Source organism: Leptodactylus fuscus, chromosome 3 (assembly GCF_031893055.1).
Source record: "Leptodactylus fuscus isolate aLepFus1 chromosome 3, aLepFus1.hap2, whole genome shotgun sequence".
In the NCBI taxonomy this organism is placed as follows: Eukaryota; Metazoa; Chordata; class Amphibia; order Anura; family Leptodactylidae; genus Leptodactylus; species Leptodactylus fuscus.
This window is the reverse complement of record NC_134267.1, coordinates 83,198,635-83,219,391: the sequence shown is the minus strand read 5'-3', so window position 1 is coordinate 83,219,391 and position 20,757 is coordinate 83,198,635. Positions and strand designations below refer to the sequence as shown.

Here is a 20,757-nt window from a genome sequence, read left to right as displayed (position 1 = left end):
GCATTACCCACCTAAAAATCTTTTGAATGACTTTCCTTCTAATTGTTTGCTTGTTAATATTTTTCACTATGGTCCACCTGATATTTGCTATATGAATTTTATTAAAGCGGACCGGTTACCCATCCGGACACATCTGTTCACGGACACACCCCTTTGGCAAAGGAAATGCCAAAATTGACAATTTATTTAAAAAATTTCTAGGAGGTATAATGGAGGAACAGTACAATGGACACTTCTAAGAAAATGTGCTCTAGAATTGTTATTTCCTGGAGAATACAACGATTTACCAAAGTAAACGTATCATAATAGATACTTTATAAAATCCTGGTCTGGGATTACACATCACAAGGCTGGGTTACTATATATCATTGTGTCCAGCCATTTGTTTTTACACCTGAGCTGGACACAACTGATGACATTTTTGTGCTCTACTCTGGGGTCTATGGCTAGATACTGCCATGTGAGGGGTCTAAATTGGTACAAATGATGTTAGAAACAATCCCATAGAAAATAATGAGATCCAATCTGGTATCAGTTTTCCTCTGGTCTTTCTGTACCATTCTGGATGGAAAGCACTGGCCACCATCATATGTGAGCTCAACCAAAGACTGCTTACACTGTTTCCATAATTCCCCTAGACAAATTGAAGCTATGGTGTAGATAAATGTGCTATACTGGTTTTGTAGGTTCCATTTTCCTCTATGGGAAATACTGGAATGTCCTATAATAGTGCCCGTTTCCATAAGTCCTGCCCTGGAGACAGGATTATAATAGAAGATAACACCCCATAATAAACCGATAGATTGTTTCACAGCTCAATGAGAGAGCTCCAGTTTGTTGCTGCTTATGACCATGACTGTGTCGTAAAGCATATTACTAAGTGCTGTTAACAGAGCGGAGAAGTTCAGGGAAGATGACAGCCCCATAATTATGTACAGAAAATAGAAGAAAATCTGGTGTCTGGTGAAAATAAAAACATATTGGATAAACATGATAGATTGCTCTATCAGGTTTTAATAAATAAATTAAAAATTGTCAATACATTCACTTTAATAGGAGATGAACAACCATAGTCTTTGCATCTGGATGTGGATTGCAGAATCATTATGGGCCCTTTGCTTGCTCCACTTTTTCCCGCTGAATGTTCTACAATTCCTGAAAGTTTACGTCCGGTTTGTAACCACGTGGCAGAGAATACTAGGGAGTGGGTAACATCCAGATTCTCCAGGAGCATTCTACAATCTTTAGTTTGTCATAGAGTCTACAGCTTGTTGCCACCTTCCCCTGCAACTATGGCTAACATGATGGATTACAATAGCATATCCCTTGACATTTTCTGAAAAGTTCCAAATCGTGGCACTACACCTAAATATATTGGAACGGTAGGGAATTCTGGCAGATTTGACAAGACAATGATGTCATCTGGTGATGTGACAATGACCTCAGTAGACACAAAAGTGCTATTCAAGAGAGGGATTTTAGATGAATGAGACCCACAGGCTTTATATGAAATATGCCAGTTTTGTTGGCATAAACCAAATTTTTGGATGTAGATTGTATAAAAAGTCTGAACATTTTCAAAAATGTCTCCAAATTTTCATCTTGTCCTGTAATCTATTACTGGTTATGTGATCAACAAACAAGGAAACACTGGGAGTTTTGCTGAAGACATAAGCGCTAGCAGATGACCCAGCAATCGCTGCTGGTGGCACTCTGCCTTTGGCATAGAAATGCTAAAATGATTTCATTGGTAATTCCATTTTGTAATAAGTATATAGTACAGTCGCTGTAGTATGTGCAGATGTTTCACTTACTGCTTTACTCTCAGCAACTGATGTCACTGGAAGTTTTCAGGGAAAATATTTCCTGTTGAAGTGGATTACATTTAAAACACTCTCGGGGACAGAAAACATATGTTCTTATACATGTTCTCATACCAGGATTCTGCTGTAGAAAATGAAATTCCATGGGAACACTGCGTGGACAAGTATTAGTATAGATGTTGCAGATTTTCCCCAGATTTTACCTTATGCATTGCAAAGGCACCACATTCTTCCCTGGAGGTAACCTACTTTGCAAGGCTGAAAAGACAGATTTCTTTATCCATTTCAGCCTGTTATTCTGCAGTGTTGATCCAGTGGAAGGCAAAAACTAACGAGATGTATGCCAATTTTCCTCATTTTAGGGGAAAAAATCCACCCTAACACCAATGTGGCATAAATCCCTGGCTCAAAGTCCCAACATTGAAAGTCTAGTAACACCTATAACCTGTAATATTGCATCCAGACCTTTCATGAACTCTCTTAGAAAATTCTCCTTTGCAACTTTCTCTGGCAGAGCGTTCTATAGTCTGTTTACACAGTAAAGAACCTCCTTCTATGTATAGAAAACTTCATTCCTGTAATCGTAGGGGATGCCGTCTTGTTACAGTTAAAGTCCTGCGTATGAAAAGATACTGACAGTACTGACCTTCTAAACTATATAACCCTAGGATTCTTCTGGGTACCATAGTTCACCCATTTCACATGCTATTGAACCCGCTCAATGTCTTTCTTGTGCACTAGTGCCCAAACCTGCACATAGTATTCCATTTGCCATCAAACAAGTTATTTGTAAGGCTGAGTTCACACAGAGTTTTTTAGTCAGGAATATGCCTCAAAATCAGACTCCAAAAATGGCTCCCAATAGAACTCTATTGGGAGGCTTTATTTGGAGGCTGATTTTGAGGTGGATTCCTGACCAAAAAGCTCCATGCCTAAAGTGGCAGGACTATGTTCATGTTGGACATCCGTGCCCTTTTGATCATATTTGCCTTGGCATCGTAAAGTTTTCTGTCACCAAAAATTCCGAAGTTCTTTTCCATGTCTGATTTCCCATTCATTGAATATTTTTGACATGTATTTCTCCTCCTGATGTGCAAATTTGCAGTTATCTGTATTAAAGGAGTTACCTAGTCAAACTGGAAAGCTGGACTCCTGGAAAGCTGGACTCCGTGATGACATGTTGGGTATTGATGACATCAAAGGCTGTGCCACAGATTCATGGACACTGTTTGAGCTGCCCTTCTGTCTCATCTTCCCTTCACATACCAGTTTTCAGCTGAGTCCAGCAGTGTGTTCCTGTTTGTTGTAAACTTTACAGTTATCTCTGAATTTACATACAGAGATAACAGGAGACTTATCAAGAATTTTTTCATGTACTTGTCAGGTTTTATCAACTGAAAGCTACATGCAAAAAGAAGAGAATATAGATAGCTGGCTACAGGAACTGAGTCATCTGTCCGATCAAAGAGATGGCTGCTGAAATATTTCGTTGTATCTGGCAAACAGAGAAAGATAGATAAACCAATGTAATAGGTAAAACACTTCAGTAAACTTCATCTACAAGTCTGATGATCAATGAGATGAGAATACCCCTAAGGTACATCAATTTCAGTATTACCCCATCAAATATACATCACTAATCACTAAGTTTTATTATAACTCTTACTTTCATTTGTTATTTGAGAAGCCTCTAGCTCTCTGTAAATGGGGACTGCCATTACTACCTCTTGGTGCTGGTCATTCCCTGAACCCTTTCCTGCATTGATGGCTTAATCACATTTCCTTTACACACCATGTCTGTTCCATGTACTTTGTAAAGTCCCTGAGTATGACATTTTACAGGTCTTTGTATTCAGCACATGTATAAATGACCTATAAGATAAGTTATTACAAGCTATAAAAGTCTTTTTATTATAAGTACTCCATGTAATACTCCAGTGAACCCTCTCAGGCTTTCCTATATACTCTTATAGAGCCCATACCTGAATCCTATATTTAAATTGACTCTATCGTTGGGAAAAGTCATTTTTAACTAAACATATCCTTACATATCCTTTAGAAAGTTTATTCCACACCTACCTTTAGTATGTAGATTGCCTCAGTAGTTTCTGAATAAGTCTGTTTTTATTCATATGCTAATTAGTCTGGTGCACAATGCATCGTGCACTCCTTTTGCTATTGTTTCCTATGGCACAGGCTGCTGCTGATGATGACTCAGCTTCCTGTTTGCACACACATAAGAGATAATAGCAGGGACCAGTGCTGCTGGGAACTTCCTGTGCTGGCTGGAAGTTCATTAGCATATTTATTAAAACAGACTTATTCACAAACCACTGAGGCAATATACATACTAAAGGTAAGTGTGGAATAGCATTTATAAAGGCGATGCAAGGATGTGTTTCGTTAAAAATGACTTTTCTCAATGATAAAGCCCATTTAAGATTGTATAAGGGGATACTATTATATTGGGATTACATGTTTATCTCTTTTTGCTTATCCGTTGCCTCATCTGGTTATTCCATCTAATGAATAATTTGGTAAACTAACTGTCAAAACCGGTTGTACGTTTAGATGCATCTCAATGACGAATTGTAGGAAATTCTCTAAAAAAAAGTCTCAGCAAACACTGTAGGACAAGATAATTTGTTGTGACCCAAAGGGGGACTCCATTATCATTCAACTCTATATGACCAGACTCGTCATTTTATTTTTAACAGGAAATATATTATTAAGCGAATAGAATTTGTCGCATTTATAAATATGCCATTTAAGTAGACTCCTCTATTATTTTTTTTTCTTTTTTGCTTGCTTGGGGGGCATTTCCTTTGTTTTGGAGCATTTCTAGGGTCAAAGCCCATTTTTGTCCTGTAGTTGCTGTATTCCCCTTTTTTTTTCGTTTCTCTAAAATTCCATAGACAGCAATTAAGGCTTTGGAGGCCAGCAAGAGGTTAGCTAGCCTTCGTCAGTGAAAACAGGGATTGTTTGCCATACACAACACTCCCTTTTTCCTTGTGGTGAATAGAAGATTTGCTTAAAGCTGATGACTTGTGCCTTTTTTTCACAAGCTCCACAGCTCGGAGAGGATCCGGGGAATGGGGCTGCGAGCAGAAGGCAGTTAATTAAGTCCAGCATCCTCTTTCTTGAGCTCACTCCCCCCTCCTTCAGCTTCATAGCTGTGGCTCTGAAACCTTTTATGTGTCTGATAATATAACTTGGAAAAGAAGTCGCGTGTGCAGGATTGCAGTCACATGTTGCTCGCTTTCGCGAAGCGCTTAATCACAGGTTTGGGACCACAAGGCTGAAAAAGACCAAGAGTTATCAGAGTTCAGGAACAATTGATCGCCTTTCTCAATGCCGAAGCTGGTAAGTTTCGAGTTAGTTCTTGAGATATGGAGTAGGCAGGACTGACATACTTGTACTTTCCAATACCCGTCTATGCTCATATTCGAATGAATGCAGCTTTGGTTTTAGTTTTGGACTTGTCTGCTGGATAAATTCCTTTTCTTTGTTTCAGTGAGAACTTTGTATCCATGTTCTTTGGGCAGTATTTTCATGCACGCTGTGGTTTCTGTCAATCATTTTTGTAACATTGAAAAAAGCAGATTTATTCTAAAAGTATGTACAGTGTATATACGTTAGATTGGACCTGAACTCTTAATGCTCAATATAGCAATACTTTACTTTTCAAAGGGGACTGACTATATCTGTCCTGGTCATCTCAAAGGCTTTATCCATACAGTATTTTGCCAAAATGAAGTATGATGTTGCTTTGTATCTTTTATTTATGAAATATTGAGAGCTGCTTGTTCTGTACATATCACTTTATTGTGTTTTTGTCTGCGTTGTGTATTCTGATAGCATATTGAAGATAAGACACTTTAGATTGAACACTTCCCTTTTCTGATAATATGGAAACCAATCACTATCTAAAGATCTAGCGAGTTAACTGATGTGTTTGTTCTTCATTAGGCGCTTGTTTATTGTGTTATCTGGCCTCAGATACTGTGTATTATCTGATAGGGAAGATACAATGTATTGGCCCTGTTGGCCTTCTGCATGTTTATCGCAGTATGTTAGGGATTTGGTAACACTTTCTGGATAACAGAATTTCCTCCTCTTTGTCTTTTGGACCAAGAGCTCATTCAAGGAAACTCCTAGTCATGAAAGTAGTGAGAAATGTTCTTATAATTCCACCCCACCCCCCCTTTTTCTTTTCTTTTTTTTTTCTTTTCTTTTATTAAAGAGATATTTAGTACAAGGTTATAGTACTTAGATATATATATGTAACACAACATATTTTTTCCATATTTTCAAACATTGGAGAAAATGAGCCTTTAGTTGTCATTTCTCGCATTCAGATATTATAATAAATGAGTATTTCTGCAAGAGCACTAGAAATTCAAGACAATGTTAATTTTCATGTTTTGCTTGTACCTTTTTACATGCCTTTGCCAATGAAAATGGCAATAAGAGGCTTGAAATACTTCTGCATTTTTAAGGTATTAAATATTTAACAAATATTGGCAGATTACCTGATATGCGGATGATCTGTTAAATTGTTTTCTCAGTTTGTTATAATAAATTATTATAATATATCTTTCATGAAGGACATTTTCACCAGTTTATCAAATATCACATTCCACTTTTTATGTCACCCACGTCCTCCTACTTGAGTGAAATTGTGACCGTTTATATAATAAATCTGATATACATGAACTTTAGAGGCTTACCACACCCACTTTCCCATCAGATTGGAGTGAGCCATGTTAAAAGTAAAACCTTGCAAAATCTTCCATTTTAGGTTTGATTTTTGCATACTTCAGACTTAATAGTGGTATGATTGATCTCTGTTTGCAGTCAATGAACGTAACACTAGTGCTTACATCCAGAAACTTAGGGGGCGTCCACACTACCGTTGGTGTCCGCTCAGCAGTGTCTGTGGCTATTGGCTGTACAAGATTCTAGCAACGACATTAGCTGGTCCGTTTGCAATTTCCATTCATTTCAATGGGATTTTATCTTGTGTCCTTTAGTGTGCGTTTACAACAATGTCCGTTTTTTTCATGCGGACAAAAAAAATTCTACATGCAGGACTTTTCTGTCCATTTGAAATTAAGTATCCGTTTTTTTTTTTGTTTTTTTTGTTTTTTTTTTTAACATTGAGGTCTATGGGCAACGGACATATCATGGACAGTAACTGATAGCTATCAGTCACTGTCCATTTTTTGTACGTTATAATAGATGTCCTTTGTTTTGGTTTTTTTTGTAAACGGACACCTTCTGAGCGGACACCAACGGTAGTGTGAACCCTGCCTTACAGATCCATCCTGTTTGTGCTCAACGGATGCTGGCTCAATACAAGACAGATTCTGATACAATGTATCAGCCATGACATTTCTTCCAGTTTTCTGCCACTGGATGTAAAGAAAGACCTATTCACTGATAAAAAGCAAAGTTCCTCACCACATTGTTGAGGAACTGAAAGAGAAGAGTATATTAGAATGTTTTCTAATCCTTCATTAGTCTATGATTATGCTTAGCTGTATTGTGAAGCGGCACATACTGTATAATCCATTTCCAATCCATTCACACTTCACCAGAAGTCTTGCAGTGTGCATGGTCCCTCTTCTAGTGTACAGTGTGGGGTAGAGGATACATGTACATACTGAGAATATCCCTCTAAGCATTTTTCTATAGAATACAGTTGGTTTAAGGACCATGCTCTTTTTTTTTTTTTACTAAACATTTTTAGGGGTCAGGAGATACCAGGCTTCAATTCTATTGTTAGATTATATGTTTAGAAAATAGAAATTATCTTATTACATTAAATAATTCAGTCTATTTGTTATTTATAAAAATGGGACATTTCCAAATGACATACAGTATAAAACTATGTGTACAAGCATTTTAAGTCTTCATCATGTTAGAAACCATTGCAATCTCCCTTTGTTTTTGTTGGATTGATGAGTTTCTCACGGAAGTTCTACATGTTGCTTAGCCAAAAAGGCCATGCTTTTGGGGACTGACTACAGTTAAGTAATGTATCCCAAAAAATGTTCTTGGACCAAGATGTAAAAGGATATCTTGGTTGTTTAAATCAGCCATATATACAGTATGGATGGCATCTATATTACTTGATTTGTTGATAGTATGCTACACATGGTGGTAGAATATTTCATTATCAAAGCCAGGATTCTAATTACTGGTCATTGTACTATTAAATTGGGATGTGGGGGCAAAAAACTTATATCAAGTATGCTCACTAGGATATATATATATATATATATATATATATATATATATATATAATCTATATCTACAGTGTGTGTGTATATATATATATATCCAAAGTTTTTTGACTATCAATCCTAAAATGGGATCTGAGGCCCATACACAGTGAATGTGGCTGGAATATATAGTTCTCCTGGAGCATATACAGTTATTACTACACTACTCCATTGCAATGTGTCATGTTCAGACATAAAACATTGTTCTACTACAGTGTTTATGGACCTTTTCAAGTGAAGTGACCCTTGAAAAAAATCCTTAACTAAGTAATCCCAAAGAAGCAATCACTTATAAGTGTTAACAGAATAAGTGCTTCATTTGTAGTCTCCATCAACTGTTATGGCTCTGTTAATGCCCCCATATGTAGTATTATGGCTCCCACACTCAGTATAATGGCCCTCTCCATGCCACCACATGCAATATAATAGCCTTCACAGCAATCCTACATGTTATATAATGGTCCTCAGAGTTCCCCCACATGTAATATAATGGCCAATGACGCAATGCCTTCATGTCCAGTGATGTCTACCTTACTCAATGCTCTGCTCAATGCTTCATCTCTACTCTAGGGCCTAATATGATATCAGCATGCAGAGCAGAGAGGTAGTGGGGAACAAATTGGTGAGTAATGAATGCAGCTCACCACTCACTCCCTGGAGCATTGTAACTGCAATGAGTTTCATCATGGCTGGAGATCAGTACGTAGGGACTACACTGGTGGAACGTTACTATATCCAGCAGGAACCACACAGAAGACTGGCATGGCTCCTCTCAAAATCCTGCAGTTGACAAAACTAGTTGTCTAACGACTAGGGTTGAGCCGATCTTGACTTTTCAGGATCGATTTTCAAATCCGATTTCCGATCATTCAAACCCGATCTTGATCCCAATTCCGATCCCATTGCAAGTCAATGGGATTTTTTTTACTAATCGGAGATCGGTTTTTAAAAACAATCCTATTCACTATACAGCATGGAATCTAACAATTGAACGCTTTAATTGTTAGAATCCACGCTGTGTAGTGATTTTTTTTAATCACTAAGTAGCCAGAGGATTTTTTTTAATCCTCTGGCTACTTAGTCCCCCCTGATGTCCACTTACCTGCAGAGATGGCTGGTCCGGTGCCCAGTGTTCTCTTTCTTCTTCGCCTTGCTGCCCCGCCTCCTAGGTTAGGAGAGTGTGGGCGGGTTAGGAGAGTGTGGGCAGGTACTGGGAGGGGAGACATCATGTCTCTCCACCCTGTGCCCCCCACACTCTCCTAAGCCACAAGCCCCGCCTTCTTCCTAGCTCTTTCACACTAACCTGGGAGGCGGGGGCAGCGAGGCGAAGAAGAACAAGAACACCGGGCACCGGACCAGCCATCTCTGCAGGTAAGTAGCTACTAGAGATGTTAGCTAGTCTCCCATTAGAATGAATAGACGCAGCCGGCGCGCAGGGGGTTAAGGCTGTGTGCCGGCTGCTTCCATTCATTCCTATGGAACCGCAGCGGAGCCTTCACACTGAGTAAACACTCCGCTCAGAATGAGCGGAGCTTATACTCAGTGTGAAGGCTAACATTGTTAGCTTTTCCCACAATGCTTGGCCAATAGCAAGGCATTGTGGGAAATAATCACCGATCTCGATTCCACCTAAAAAGATCATGTTCGGAATTCCGATCGGAATCCGATCTTTTCCGAACTCGATCACTCAACCCTACTAGTGACATAGCAAACCACCTCTTTGTACTGACTTGGGGCTTAGTTGATGGATTCCTGTCATTATCAGTGCAACACATGAGGTTATTTAAAGGAATTGTCCAGTTTCAGCAAATGTTTTTGACTGTATAATAAAAAGTAATATAATTTTCCAAGAAACTTTCTGTATGAATTCCTCGGTTTTCTAGATCCCTGCTTGTTGTCATTCACGGTTTACTTTCAGTGGATAAAAATTACTTTATGACCATGTGAAGGACACAGTGGTGCACAGCTCGTTACTAGGCAGAGGTCTAATGTACTGTGACTGTAACGAGCTGTGTATATATCATATTGATATATATTAAGCAGCTCTTTCCTCCAACTCCCCCTTTTTCCTAAACTACTTACTCACTCTCATGCCGTGCTCAGTCCATCTTGTTCTCCCAAGACACACTGTCATCTTTTTGAAATGTCCGCTTACAGCTGCCCACAGAAGTCTCTGGAAAGGGGAGGAGGAGCTGAATGAGAGAAACTCGCCAAAACACATGCGTGGTATTGCAACTATAAGCATTCCATCTCACCCAAAGTGTTATATTCACATTAATACTGGCTAATATTACTGTATAATGTCTTCAGTGTTTCTTTAAGTGAGAGAGAATTAAGGAGATATGATAGGAGGTAGTCTCCACCTACTAGTAAAGTGTCAACTGTGAAATAGATATAGAGCTGGAAAAACTGATAGAAAAGCATAGAATAAGTCATATAGAGGTCAAGAAGTAGTATTCCTCATACACAAAATGCAGGTTATCCTGAAGAGTCACATGAAAGTGTATGTACACATAAATAAATGTATTACAAAAGGAAATGCACCAATAAAATGTCATGCAATGATGCCAGCCATCTGATTCATTGATATGGACCACCTCGGTCCTGTGCAGCAACATTAGAACATCTGGCGTTACAATATCAGGACTGTAGACGAAATGCCTCATTTAAAAGTCATGTTACCGTAAGGCTCCTCCGTGATTGAAGATACTTGGTGGGAAAGAAGATCTTAGCCACACGTTGTGGTTGCAGCTTGTCTTTGAGGCCTGTGTATTCCATCTGAAGAATATCCATGTCTTAATGAATCATGTCCTGTGTATGAAGTACGCCTATCCCTCTATGCTGTTTACGAAGTATTTGTTATATTGTGTCATTCTAATAGATGTGGCTTCTTTGTGCCACATACAGTAGATACATTCAAGTTTTATCCTGAGATACTTCACACTTTTCATACCTGCCACCAGAATCTCTGTCCAGCGATTGAGAAAAACTAGTTTTCCTTTACAGTATACTCGCTACAACTGTTTCTCCCTTTCTCCCGTTCTCCTTCACCACCACATCCCCTCCCCCTTCTAAAAAATTGGCTGTGTTCTTCCTTATGAGAGCATTGCAGATGTGCGAAGGATACACTTGTTCCAAGAGAAGCTGAGAGGTTCCACCCTAGGAAACATGCCAATGTTCCTGCAGATTTCAGTCTAGTCTACTGGCAGCCAAATGTCCTCCTCTCTCTTTAAATGTATAATTTTGTGTATTGGATTGGTTGCTTTGTTATGGTTGAAAAGTAAAGAGCCAGCTGTCTATAATCTGATGTAATGTTACCTTGGAAACCTAAAAGGAAACACTCGGGCACCGTGGTCTGCGCGACAACGTTGCGTTTAGCCAACACTATTACAAATGTTGTGCCATTAGGCAATGGGAATGCTTTCTTTCCCAAAAATGTAGATGATGTTTTTGGAAAGCCTTGACATGACGTGTACAGATCGCCATCACTTTAGAAACTGAGCAGCTACTGTGTAAAACTATTTATCATAGTACGTGTTCCATAAAAAATGGTTATTACTGTATATACACTAGAAAAGTGCTAAAATCTACCCAATGGGCAGAGATGGTAGAGAATCCTCTTCAGAAGTGGTGCTGTGGGTCCCCATGGCTTTCTGACATATGGATTCTCTTCACATGGTCACATGCAATAAAACCTATAGATCATGTTAGAACAGCGTCAAATCCCAACCTTGCTACAAATAAACAATTCAACACATTGATAAACCCAAGATGAATTATTTATAGTATGTCAGCCATTTGACCTAGATTTCCATATGAATGCTGTATACTTATTATTTAGGAATATTTTCTCTCCGCTAGCACAGTTAGTACTTTGTCACTACGGCCTCATTAGCAATTTCTCCTGACAGTCCATTTCTTCACTATATCTTCCTTTATTTTCATTTATCTTGCCAAATTCTAGGCCATGTTATCTGCTGGTCTCCGTCTCTACACATTATAAATGACTATGGTCGGGTTGGTTATCATTCACACTCGCTTTCCTTGTATTTCATCTAAATCAATTGCTTGTTCCTCTGTATAGCGAGTATATTGAGAAAGGCAGATTCACCTATAGACCTCTGCTACACTGTATAGGTGGTAGAGAATTTGTTGATTGATCAGCTACTTATACAGTTTCAGAAATGTCTGTGACTGTCACATCAGGGGTTAATGGTTTTGTTTATGGAGTTCCAGTTGGTGCAGTGTATTGCAAGCAATGCTGGGAAAAGTATGCAAATTATCTCATGTCATCTATAGATTCATGCTGTATCTTATATTCTGAACCATTAAAGGGATTGTCCAGAAGTGGGACAAACCATAGAGGAGGCAAGGGAGGGTAAAATATATATACTTGCCTGTTCCCAGCGCTTCGGTGTCCATCGCCAATTCCCATTCGGGTGTGCGTCATGTCTTTGCTGACGGTAGTCCTGCACCTCACTTGACATCTGAGGCCAATCTGTGGCATCACTAGTGGCTAGAAAGGACCTGGTGACGTGACTCACATACATTACCAGGTCCTTTCTTGTGGCTGCGGAGGCTTCTGATTGGTCTCAGTTGTCATTTGTGTCATAGGACTTTAGGCATCAAAGGCAAATTTACTTATGTAATAGGTCAGTCATTTTTTTTGCCATTTATGAAGATAGCCTTAAAGTAGTACCAATATTATTTTTAAGCATACCTTGCTTTTGCCGCTAGATTTATTCTCATTTTTATGTGAACTTTTATTTATTTCTTAAAACATTTTTGTCATCTTGCACTTGGCTACCGTATTTTTCGGACTATAAGACGCACTTTTTTTCCTCCCAATATGGGAGGAAAATGTGTGTGCGTCTTATAGTCCGAATGCAGCGTGCGCAGCGTCTGTGTCCCGTCTGTGCGAATGAAAAGAAGAGCAGCACGGTGCCTGCCTGCTCTGCCCCTCCTTCCCTGTCTGTGTCGCGTGTTTGCAGGAGCGAGATCTGAGAGGCAGGGAAGTAGGGGCGGGCCAGACAGGTGAAGGAAGCGTGGTTTCAAGCTTGCAGAGAAAACCACGCCTCTTTCACCCGTCTGGCTCGTCCCTCCTTCACTGCCTCTCAGATCTGGCTCCGGCAATGAAACCACACAGACAGGGAAGGAGGGGCGGGCCAAACGGGAGGAGGAGGCGTGGTTTTCTCGGCAAGCTTGAAACCATGCCTCCTTCACCCGTCTGGCCCGCCCCTACTTCCCTGCCTGTGTGGCATCATTGCAGAAGCAAGATCTGAGAGGCAGGGAAGGAGGGACGAGCCAGACGGGTGAAAGAGGTGTGTTTTCAAGTTTGCTTAGAAAACCACACCTCCTTCACCCGTCTGGCCCGCCCCTTTTTCTCTTCTTACATAGCTTCACTGCAGGGTGTCTCTTTCCATCCATGGATGAGATTAGATAGAATAGACAGACAGACAGACAGACAGACAGACAGACAGACAGACAGACAGATAGATAGGATAGATTAGATAGATAGATAGATAGATAGATAGATAGATAGATAGATAGATAGATAGATAGATATGTTCAAATCACCCCCATAGCCCTACAATACATATAAAACAAAAACATTACTGTGAAACACATACACATTTGGTATCCCTGTGTCCGAAAGCCCCCGGTTCTATTTACATTGGTAAATATTATATTATTAGGTTATTAAATATTTCACCAATTTTTTTTCCTTAAATTTTTTTTTCCCTATTTTCCTCCTCTAAAACCTTAGTGCGTCTTATGGTCCGGTACCGAAAAATACGGTAATATCGTAAAATAATTTTATTGCAATTTTATTTTTCTCCAATTATTTTATGATTCAATCATGTTACTTGGGAAATTCTGCAAAAAATCTTCAGTGCTAAGGAATGAAATCCAGATCTAGCCAAAAGTAATTTTATAGTGTAGTATATGAGAGATGGAAAACTCAAGGGATTTGCTGTCTATAACCTGACCTGATTCTCTGTGTTTGCGGTTGATTGCAATATCTGAATCATATAAAACCCCATGCAATGATCCTGGCATGGGGTACATATCTCTAACTATTGTAAAACATTTGTTTCCAGTGCCAAGAGCAGTACGTAGGCAGTAAATATTCACAAATACTCTCTTTTGTTTCTTATGGTTGACATGTCTAGGAAATTATAGGTGTTTGGTAGTCCGGTAACAGTACAGCACCCCTGAAATTTTTTCCAGTCAATGAAGTATTTCTCCCAGAAAATTACCTGTTTTGTTATACACTTTTACGTCCTTTGTCAATATTCGAGCAACACAAAACAAGCCAAAAATTATATAATTTTACACAAAACTAAAGAAAATGGGCCAGACAAAATTACTGGCACCTTCCACTTAATATTTGGTTGCACACCTTTTGGAAAAAAATAACTGAAATCACCACTTTTCCTTTGTAGACTGCTCCAACTCTCTCATATTTGAATTGTTCCTTCTCCAAAAAGCAATTTTTTCTTTTTGAAATATGTTTGGGTCATTGTCCTGCTGGAAAACCCATGACCCTAGATGCAAAACCAGCTTTCTGACACTGAGCCCTACATTGCGACCCAAAATCCTTTGTGTGCAAGGCATCATGAAACCTGAAAATTACCGGTCAAGGCACCCAGTGCCAGAGGAAGCAAAACTACTCCAAAACCTCTTTGAACTTCCACCATATTTGACTGTTGGTACTTTGTTCTTTTCTTTGTAGGCCTCATTCAATTTCAGTAAACATTGGAATGATGTGCTTTACCAAAGGCTCTGTTTTGCTCTCATCTGTCCACAACACATTTTCCCAGAAGGATTTTAGCTTACTAACTTACATTTTGGCAAACTACAGTCTAGCTTTTACATGTCTGTGGGGTCGTCCTAAGCTTCTTGCCATAGCGTTTCATTTCATTCAAATGTCGAGGGATTGTTCACACTGACACTTATGCACCCAGAGCCTACAGGACAGCTTGGATCTCTTTGGAATTTGCTTGAGGCTGCTTAGCCACCATCCAGACTATCCTGCATTGAAACCTTTCATCAATTTTTCTCTTCCGTTCACATTAAGGAAGATGAGCTACAGCACCATGGATTGTAAACTTATTGATTGATTTATGTTTTATACCGTGGACAAAGAAACCTCAAGATCTCTGGAGATGGATGTGTAGCCTTGAGATTGTTAATATTTTCCACAATTTTGGTTCTCAAGTCCTCAGACAGTTCTCTTCCCCTCTTTCTCCATGCTTTGCTAATGCAAAGATTGAGTCAATTTCTTTCCTTTTTTTTTTTTTTTTTTTTTTAAACTGATTTCAGTTGTGATTTTTATATTGCCCACACCTGTTACTTGCCAAAGGTGAGTTTCAGTGAGCATCACATGCTTGAAATAAAGTTGTTTGCCCAAAATTTTGAAAAGGTCCTAACAATTTTGTTCACTCCATTTTTGGAGTTTTGTGTGAAATTATGTCCAATTTACCTGTCTTTCAGGTTTTTTTGTGTTGTTCCAGTACACACAAAGGAAATAAACATGCAAAACATGTGGATTTGCAATATTTTCAGGGAGCAATAGCTCATTTCTTGGAAAAATTTCAGGGATGCCAACACGGCCATGAATGTATGTGACCACAGAGCTATGTCAGTACCATTTTGTTCCTTTGTCAGTAGTCTGTACAAAATAGCTTCTTTTAGCCTCCTTCCCAGCAAAGTAGCTGGCAAGGAGGTAACAATGGGGTAAGCTCAGTAGACATAGTATGTTGCTAGATGTCTTATTAATATTAGATAACAGAAAAGTAGTGAGTAAGAGGCTTTATTCTGATGGACTGTGTTTTTGTTTAGAGATTACTAACTTGTACTGATGTAAATAAAATGTTTTGGTTGTGATAATAGCTCTAGGGTCAGACTAAAAGCAGATTTTCTTGTCTTATCTGCATCTCTTCCTACTCACTCCTCCCTCCATTCCCTTTCTATAGACTTGTTTAGCAAGGAGTCACCTGAGTCATGTGACCTGCCGTACATCTCAAGACAGATTTAGCAGTGATTGTCACAGTGAAAGTCCGTTTAGCAGTGGGAGGAGGTGCAGAGAGACTCCAATAGGAGCAGAAAGAGGGATTGCTCTCTAAGATTTGTTACAAAGTTTCTTTCATCCACCTGTACGTATAGTCATGGAAAGGTTGTTGGAACATTAAAAGGGTTGTCTATTGTATAAAACCCATTTTCATATACCCTATTAAGGTATGATCTGTTCGGTGCTCCCACTACTGTAAATATCACATTAACACTTTGACACAAAACAGGAATACTTACTATTCCACTAATTGGAAGCCTGTTTAAATGATTTTAGTAACCGGTTTAATGTAATGTATTCTTACAAGCACAATATTTCACCTAAGTGGAGAATAGAGAGCGCGCATAGCAGTCAGTGCTCTTCCTTACCAACCATGCTGCGTTGACATGTAAAGGAACAGCAGTTTTGCTATGCAAGTCTTTACAGACGTAGTCCTACATAGTCTAGTGTACCTCTAGGGAAGGAGCGGAAGTATCGTATTGTATATGATTTGGCTCATGGACAGGATCCCTGTTCCATCTTGTTCCATCTGCTGTCACTGCTGCTGGAGAAGACATGCATATTTCTGTTATTGTTTTATTATATTGTGCTCTAGAGGCAGAACATCTGGGATGCAGCACATTTCATCAAACGCAAAGTCAAGGAAATAAACAAACATGTGACTTGAGGTTGGGGAATATCTTCTGTATTATGATAGGCTTGGCACCTCCCATTAACCAGTTCTATTCTCTCTTCCATTCCATGCATCCCACTGTGCCAGTGGTGGGCACTATCAATAATCTTCAAATATAGAAAGAAAGAAAGGGGGGCACTCACCACTCAGACGAATTTTTCTTAAAACAACGTCCTTTATTAGGTAACAGGATTAAAAACATCCTTTTGGAAGGGAGAAAAATGCACGTATAGGCAACAGGCGTTTCGCGCTGTCAATAGCGCTTTCTCAAGCCTTAAATGCAACCTTGCATTTAAGGTTGCATTTAAGGCTTGAGAAAGCGCTATTGACAGCGCGAAACGGCTGTTGCCTCTACACGCCTAAACGTGCATTTTTCTCCCTTCCAAAAGGATGTTTTTAATCCTGTTACCTAATAAAGGACGTTGTTTTAAGAAAAATTTGTCTGAGTGGTGAGTGCCCCCCTTTCTTTCTTTCTATATTTTAAGATATCTTCTTGCTGCAATGGGATGTTGCGCACCCGCCTTGAATACTTTCAATAATATATGGCTGTCCATCTGACCGGCTAGGTGAAAAAGAACTATTTAATAATTGTCTATAAATGAAAAAAATGGACTTGTCTCTGTAAAGTTGTAGCAGTGCCATCTGTTTTCTCTACATAATCAACTATCAATAATCTGTTGCATGGGACTATTTAAGTCGCAAGGGGTGTTAAATAGTTGCAAATTGACTGACTATTTTTTAGCTATTTTACTGGAAGTCTGTCACTAGAATTCAGCATATGAACTCAGCCCCGCAGGTACATTAGGGTCACAAAGGTGTTTTCTCAATTGGTGCCTCCATTACTAAGCTCTTTGGGGCAGCGGCAATAATCTCTTTGCTCCAAGGAGCTCATTTGCATATTGACAAATCAAAGATATCACTGGTCAGAGAGGGGAAGACGCTGTTGGCTACATTGGAGTCACCTGGATCGATCTGTAGGGCTATGTTGTTTAGGGAAGTTAAAGATCTCTAATTTCCTAGTGAGGTGTGCTGAATCTGACAGTATTTGCCACTCTGATAGATTTGGAACATCTTCTGCTTGCTTCTTCTATAGCTGGTCGTTAGATATGTTGACCAAACCCAAAGATTTTGTTGGGGCCAGCTAACCATCTAACTTGTATGGGATCCACCTAACTTCCTCGATGGCAGATGTTGGCAGTTTGAGAATGCTTTACATTTTTTTGTTCTTAGGAGATGTGACACCAGCAGAGGTGTCTGGTAGTGGCTTTCTTCCCTCTCCCTTCAGAAAGTATGTGCGCTCGGCCAAGCATTTGTAAAATAGTTTTTGCTTGGTGGGGGTCTCGCACTTGGCATCCCCACCAATCAGCTGATAATTACATATGGGGATCAGGAATCCCCACATATAAACTGTTCTTTGTACAGTTACTGCTGAGAACAGCTGATCAGCGGGGCTCCCGTGTATCAGACCACCACCAATCTGATAAGAATCATCTTTTTCATGTTGTGCAAATATCACTGTAATGTCACTTAGAAAGTGATATTGTTCAGACATTGCAAATTCTTATTGGATGTAATTTCTTCCATTGTTAACATACAACCTTTCTATCTACATTTCCTTCTCCAATAGTCGAGAGAACAGTCTGAAGACGAATCTGAGGAATCAGTAAAATTCAAGAGGTTGCACAAGCTTGTGAACTCTACTCGGAGAGTGAGGAAGAAACTTATTAGAGCTGAAGAAATGAAAAAACCCAATACAGAAGGTGAATATGACAGGAGATACTTCTTAAGTAATAATTTACTTCTTTTCTTCAGTGTAGGGAATTCTTACCACTATAGGTAGCTTGTCATGCCATCTCCGCTTCCCCACAATAATGGTGATTTAGCTTGTGGAAGTTATTGCCACAAAAATGTCAAACTTCCTTTTTGTTCTATTTATATCCCATTTTTTTTCTAATGTCATTATGCCCATTCTTTCCTATCCTGTAATGATGGAATGAAGACAAACTCAGTCTTAAGTTGAAAGTGAGTCGCTATAACAATCATTATGCAGAAAGCTAATTAACTTTGATAAGGAGCTTCATATCCTCTGGTTAATTAAGAAACCAGGCTCAGACCTCTATAGCAATTTATCTAAATCTAAATGATACAATTTAAATACCACTAATTTGGTACAAACAGCTTTTAAATGACATACTGCATTGCTATGATAGTGCTTTTCTATGTACTGCAGTACCATGATAGTGCTGCTTTATGTACTGCGGTACTATGATAATGCTGCTCTATGTACTACAGTACTATTATAGTGCTTCTGTATGTTCTGTGGTACTATGATAGTGCTCCTCTATGTACTGCGGGACTATTATAGTGTTTCTGTATGTACTAGGGTACCATGATAGTGCTGCTTTATGTACTGCGGTACTATGATAATGCTGCTCTATGTACTACAGTACTATTATAGTGCTTCTGTATGTTCTGTGGTACTATGATAGTGCTCCTCTATGTACTGTGGGACTATTATAGTGTTTCTGTATGTACTAGGGTACCATGATAGTGCTGCTCTATGTACTATGGTACTATGATAATGCTGCTCTATGAACTGCAGTACTATTATAGTGTTTCTGTATGTACTACGGTACCATGATAGTGCTGCTCTATGTACTATGGTACTGTGATAGTGCTACATTATGCTCTGCAGAATGATATAATAATGGTTTATGTATTGCAGTACTATATAGGGCCACTTTATGTACTGCATTACTATGATATTGCTGCTTTTGTTGAAATTATTATTGGCTATGCCTTATTTAAGATTACAGGTACATTTCTAATGATAAAATAGGATTTCATAATATGAGATATGATATGAAATCATTAGAATTGTCACATATATGGAGAATGAATATGTCATTTATAGGTTTGATATCTTTGTACACAGGCCTAGAAGATGCCGTTCACAGTACACCTGTTGCGGATGATAAATCAGCACTTTATTCTGGAGTCCATAAGAAGCCACAATGTAGAGAGAAATCACTAGAGAAAACCCATCCAGAAGATTGTCCACTTTCTGTGTCCCCTTCATCTGGAAGCTTTGACACGATGAGTGTTAACCGAAAACTAGTAAAGACACTGAGCAAAACAGAAGGTCGAGGTCTGATAAAGCCCCCTAAGAAAATTGGAACTTTTTTTTCATACCCTGAAGATGAAAAATCACAAAAGGTTAACCGTTCCATGACAGAGCGAGAATTAAGGAAAAGCCTTGGCTCCTTGAGCCATGGGGTAAGTACAGAAAGTGTTTGCTTTTATGATAGAAACAGGCACAAACATCACCTTTTGGTTTCTCTGGAAGAGGTGCAGAATATCAGGAAGCAGATAAGACTGAAGAAACTTGATTCTAACTACTCCTGTGCTAGAGCTTTTCTCAGCCAGCGACCTACTAGGAAAGGAACATCTTCTCCAGTCTGTGACCAGCAAATATTCCACCAACGCTCAAAAGGAGGCAGCGGCATCTTCTCAAACAGAAGGCCAAGGGGCCGTACAGTCAGTGAATTCAACATAACCTACGTGGTAGAGAGGAGTTTATACAGTCATTTGAACTTGACTCATCTTGTACGACCTGTCAGTGACAGAACCCTTAGCAAGGCTGAGAAGCGGTGCTTACTGGAAGAGGAGGAAGAAGCTGAAAGAAAATGGGCTGCCACTGTGGACCGCTGTACTAAACGGGTTCTCTTAAGAATCCATCAAAAGTCTGTGAGTCTGAACGTTGCCCTGGTGTTTGCCTTCCATCTCCTACTGAGCTGCAGTCAGTGATGACATTAACCCTTCACACATATGGTTTTCATGTTAGGTGTGCACGTATTTCCACATTAGATAGACTCCAAAAGATAGATAACCCTTTAACAC

At 39.2% G+C, this 20,757-nt stretch overlaps 1 protein-coding gene across 1 annotated transcript in view; it reads left to right on the top strand.

Annotated features, from left to right (window-relative positions):
* Positions 1-20,757, top strand: part of SASH1 (SAM and SH3 domain containing 1) — a 643,930-nt gene that overhangs the window by 586,709 nt on the left and 36,464 nt on the right. The window contains exons 9-10 of the mRNA XM_075267869.1: positions 18,485-18,617; positions 19,793-20,604. Coding sequence (XP_075123970.1) covers positions 18,485-18,617; positions 19,793-20,604 — 945 coding nt within the window. The remainder of the gene's footprint in view (positions 1-18,484; positions 18,618-19,792; positions 20,605-20,757) is intronic.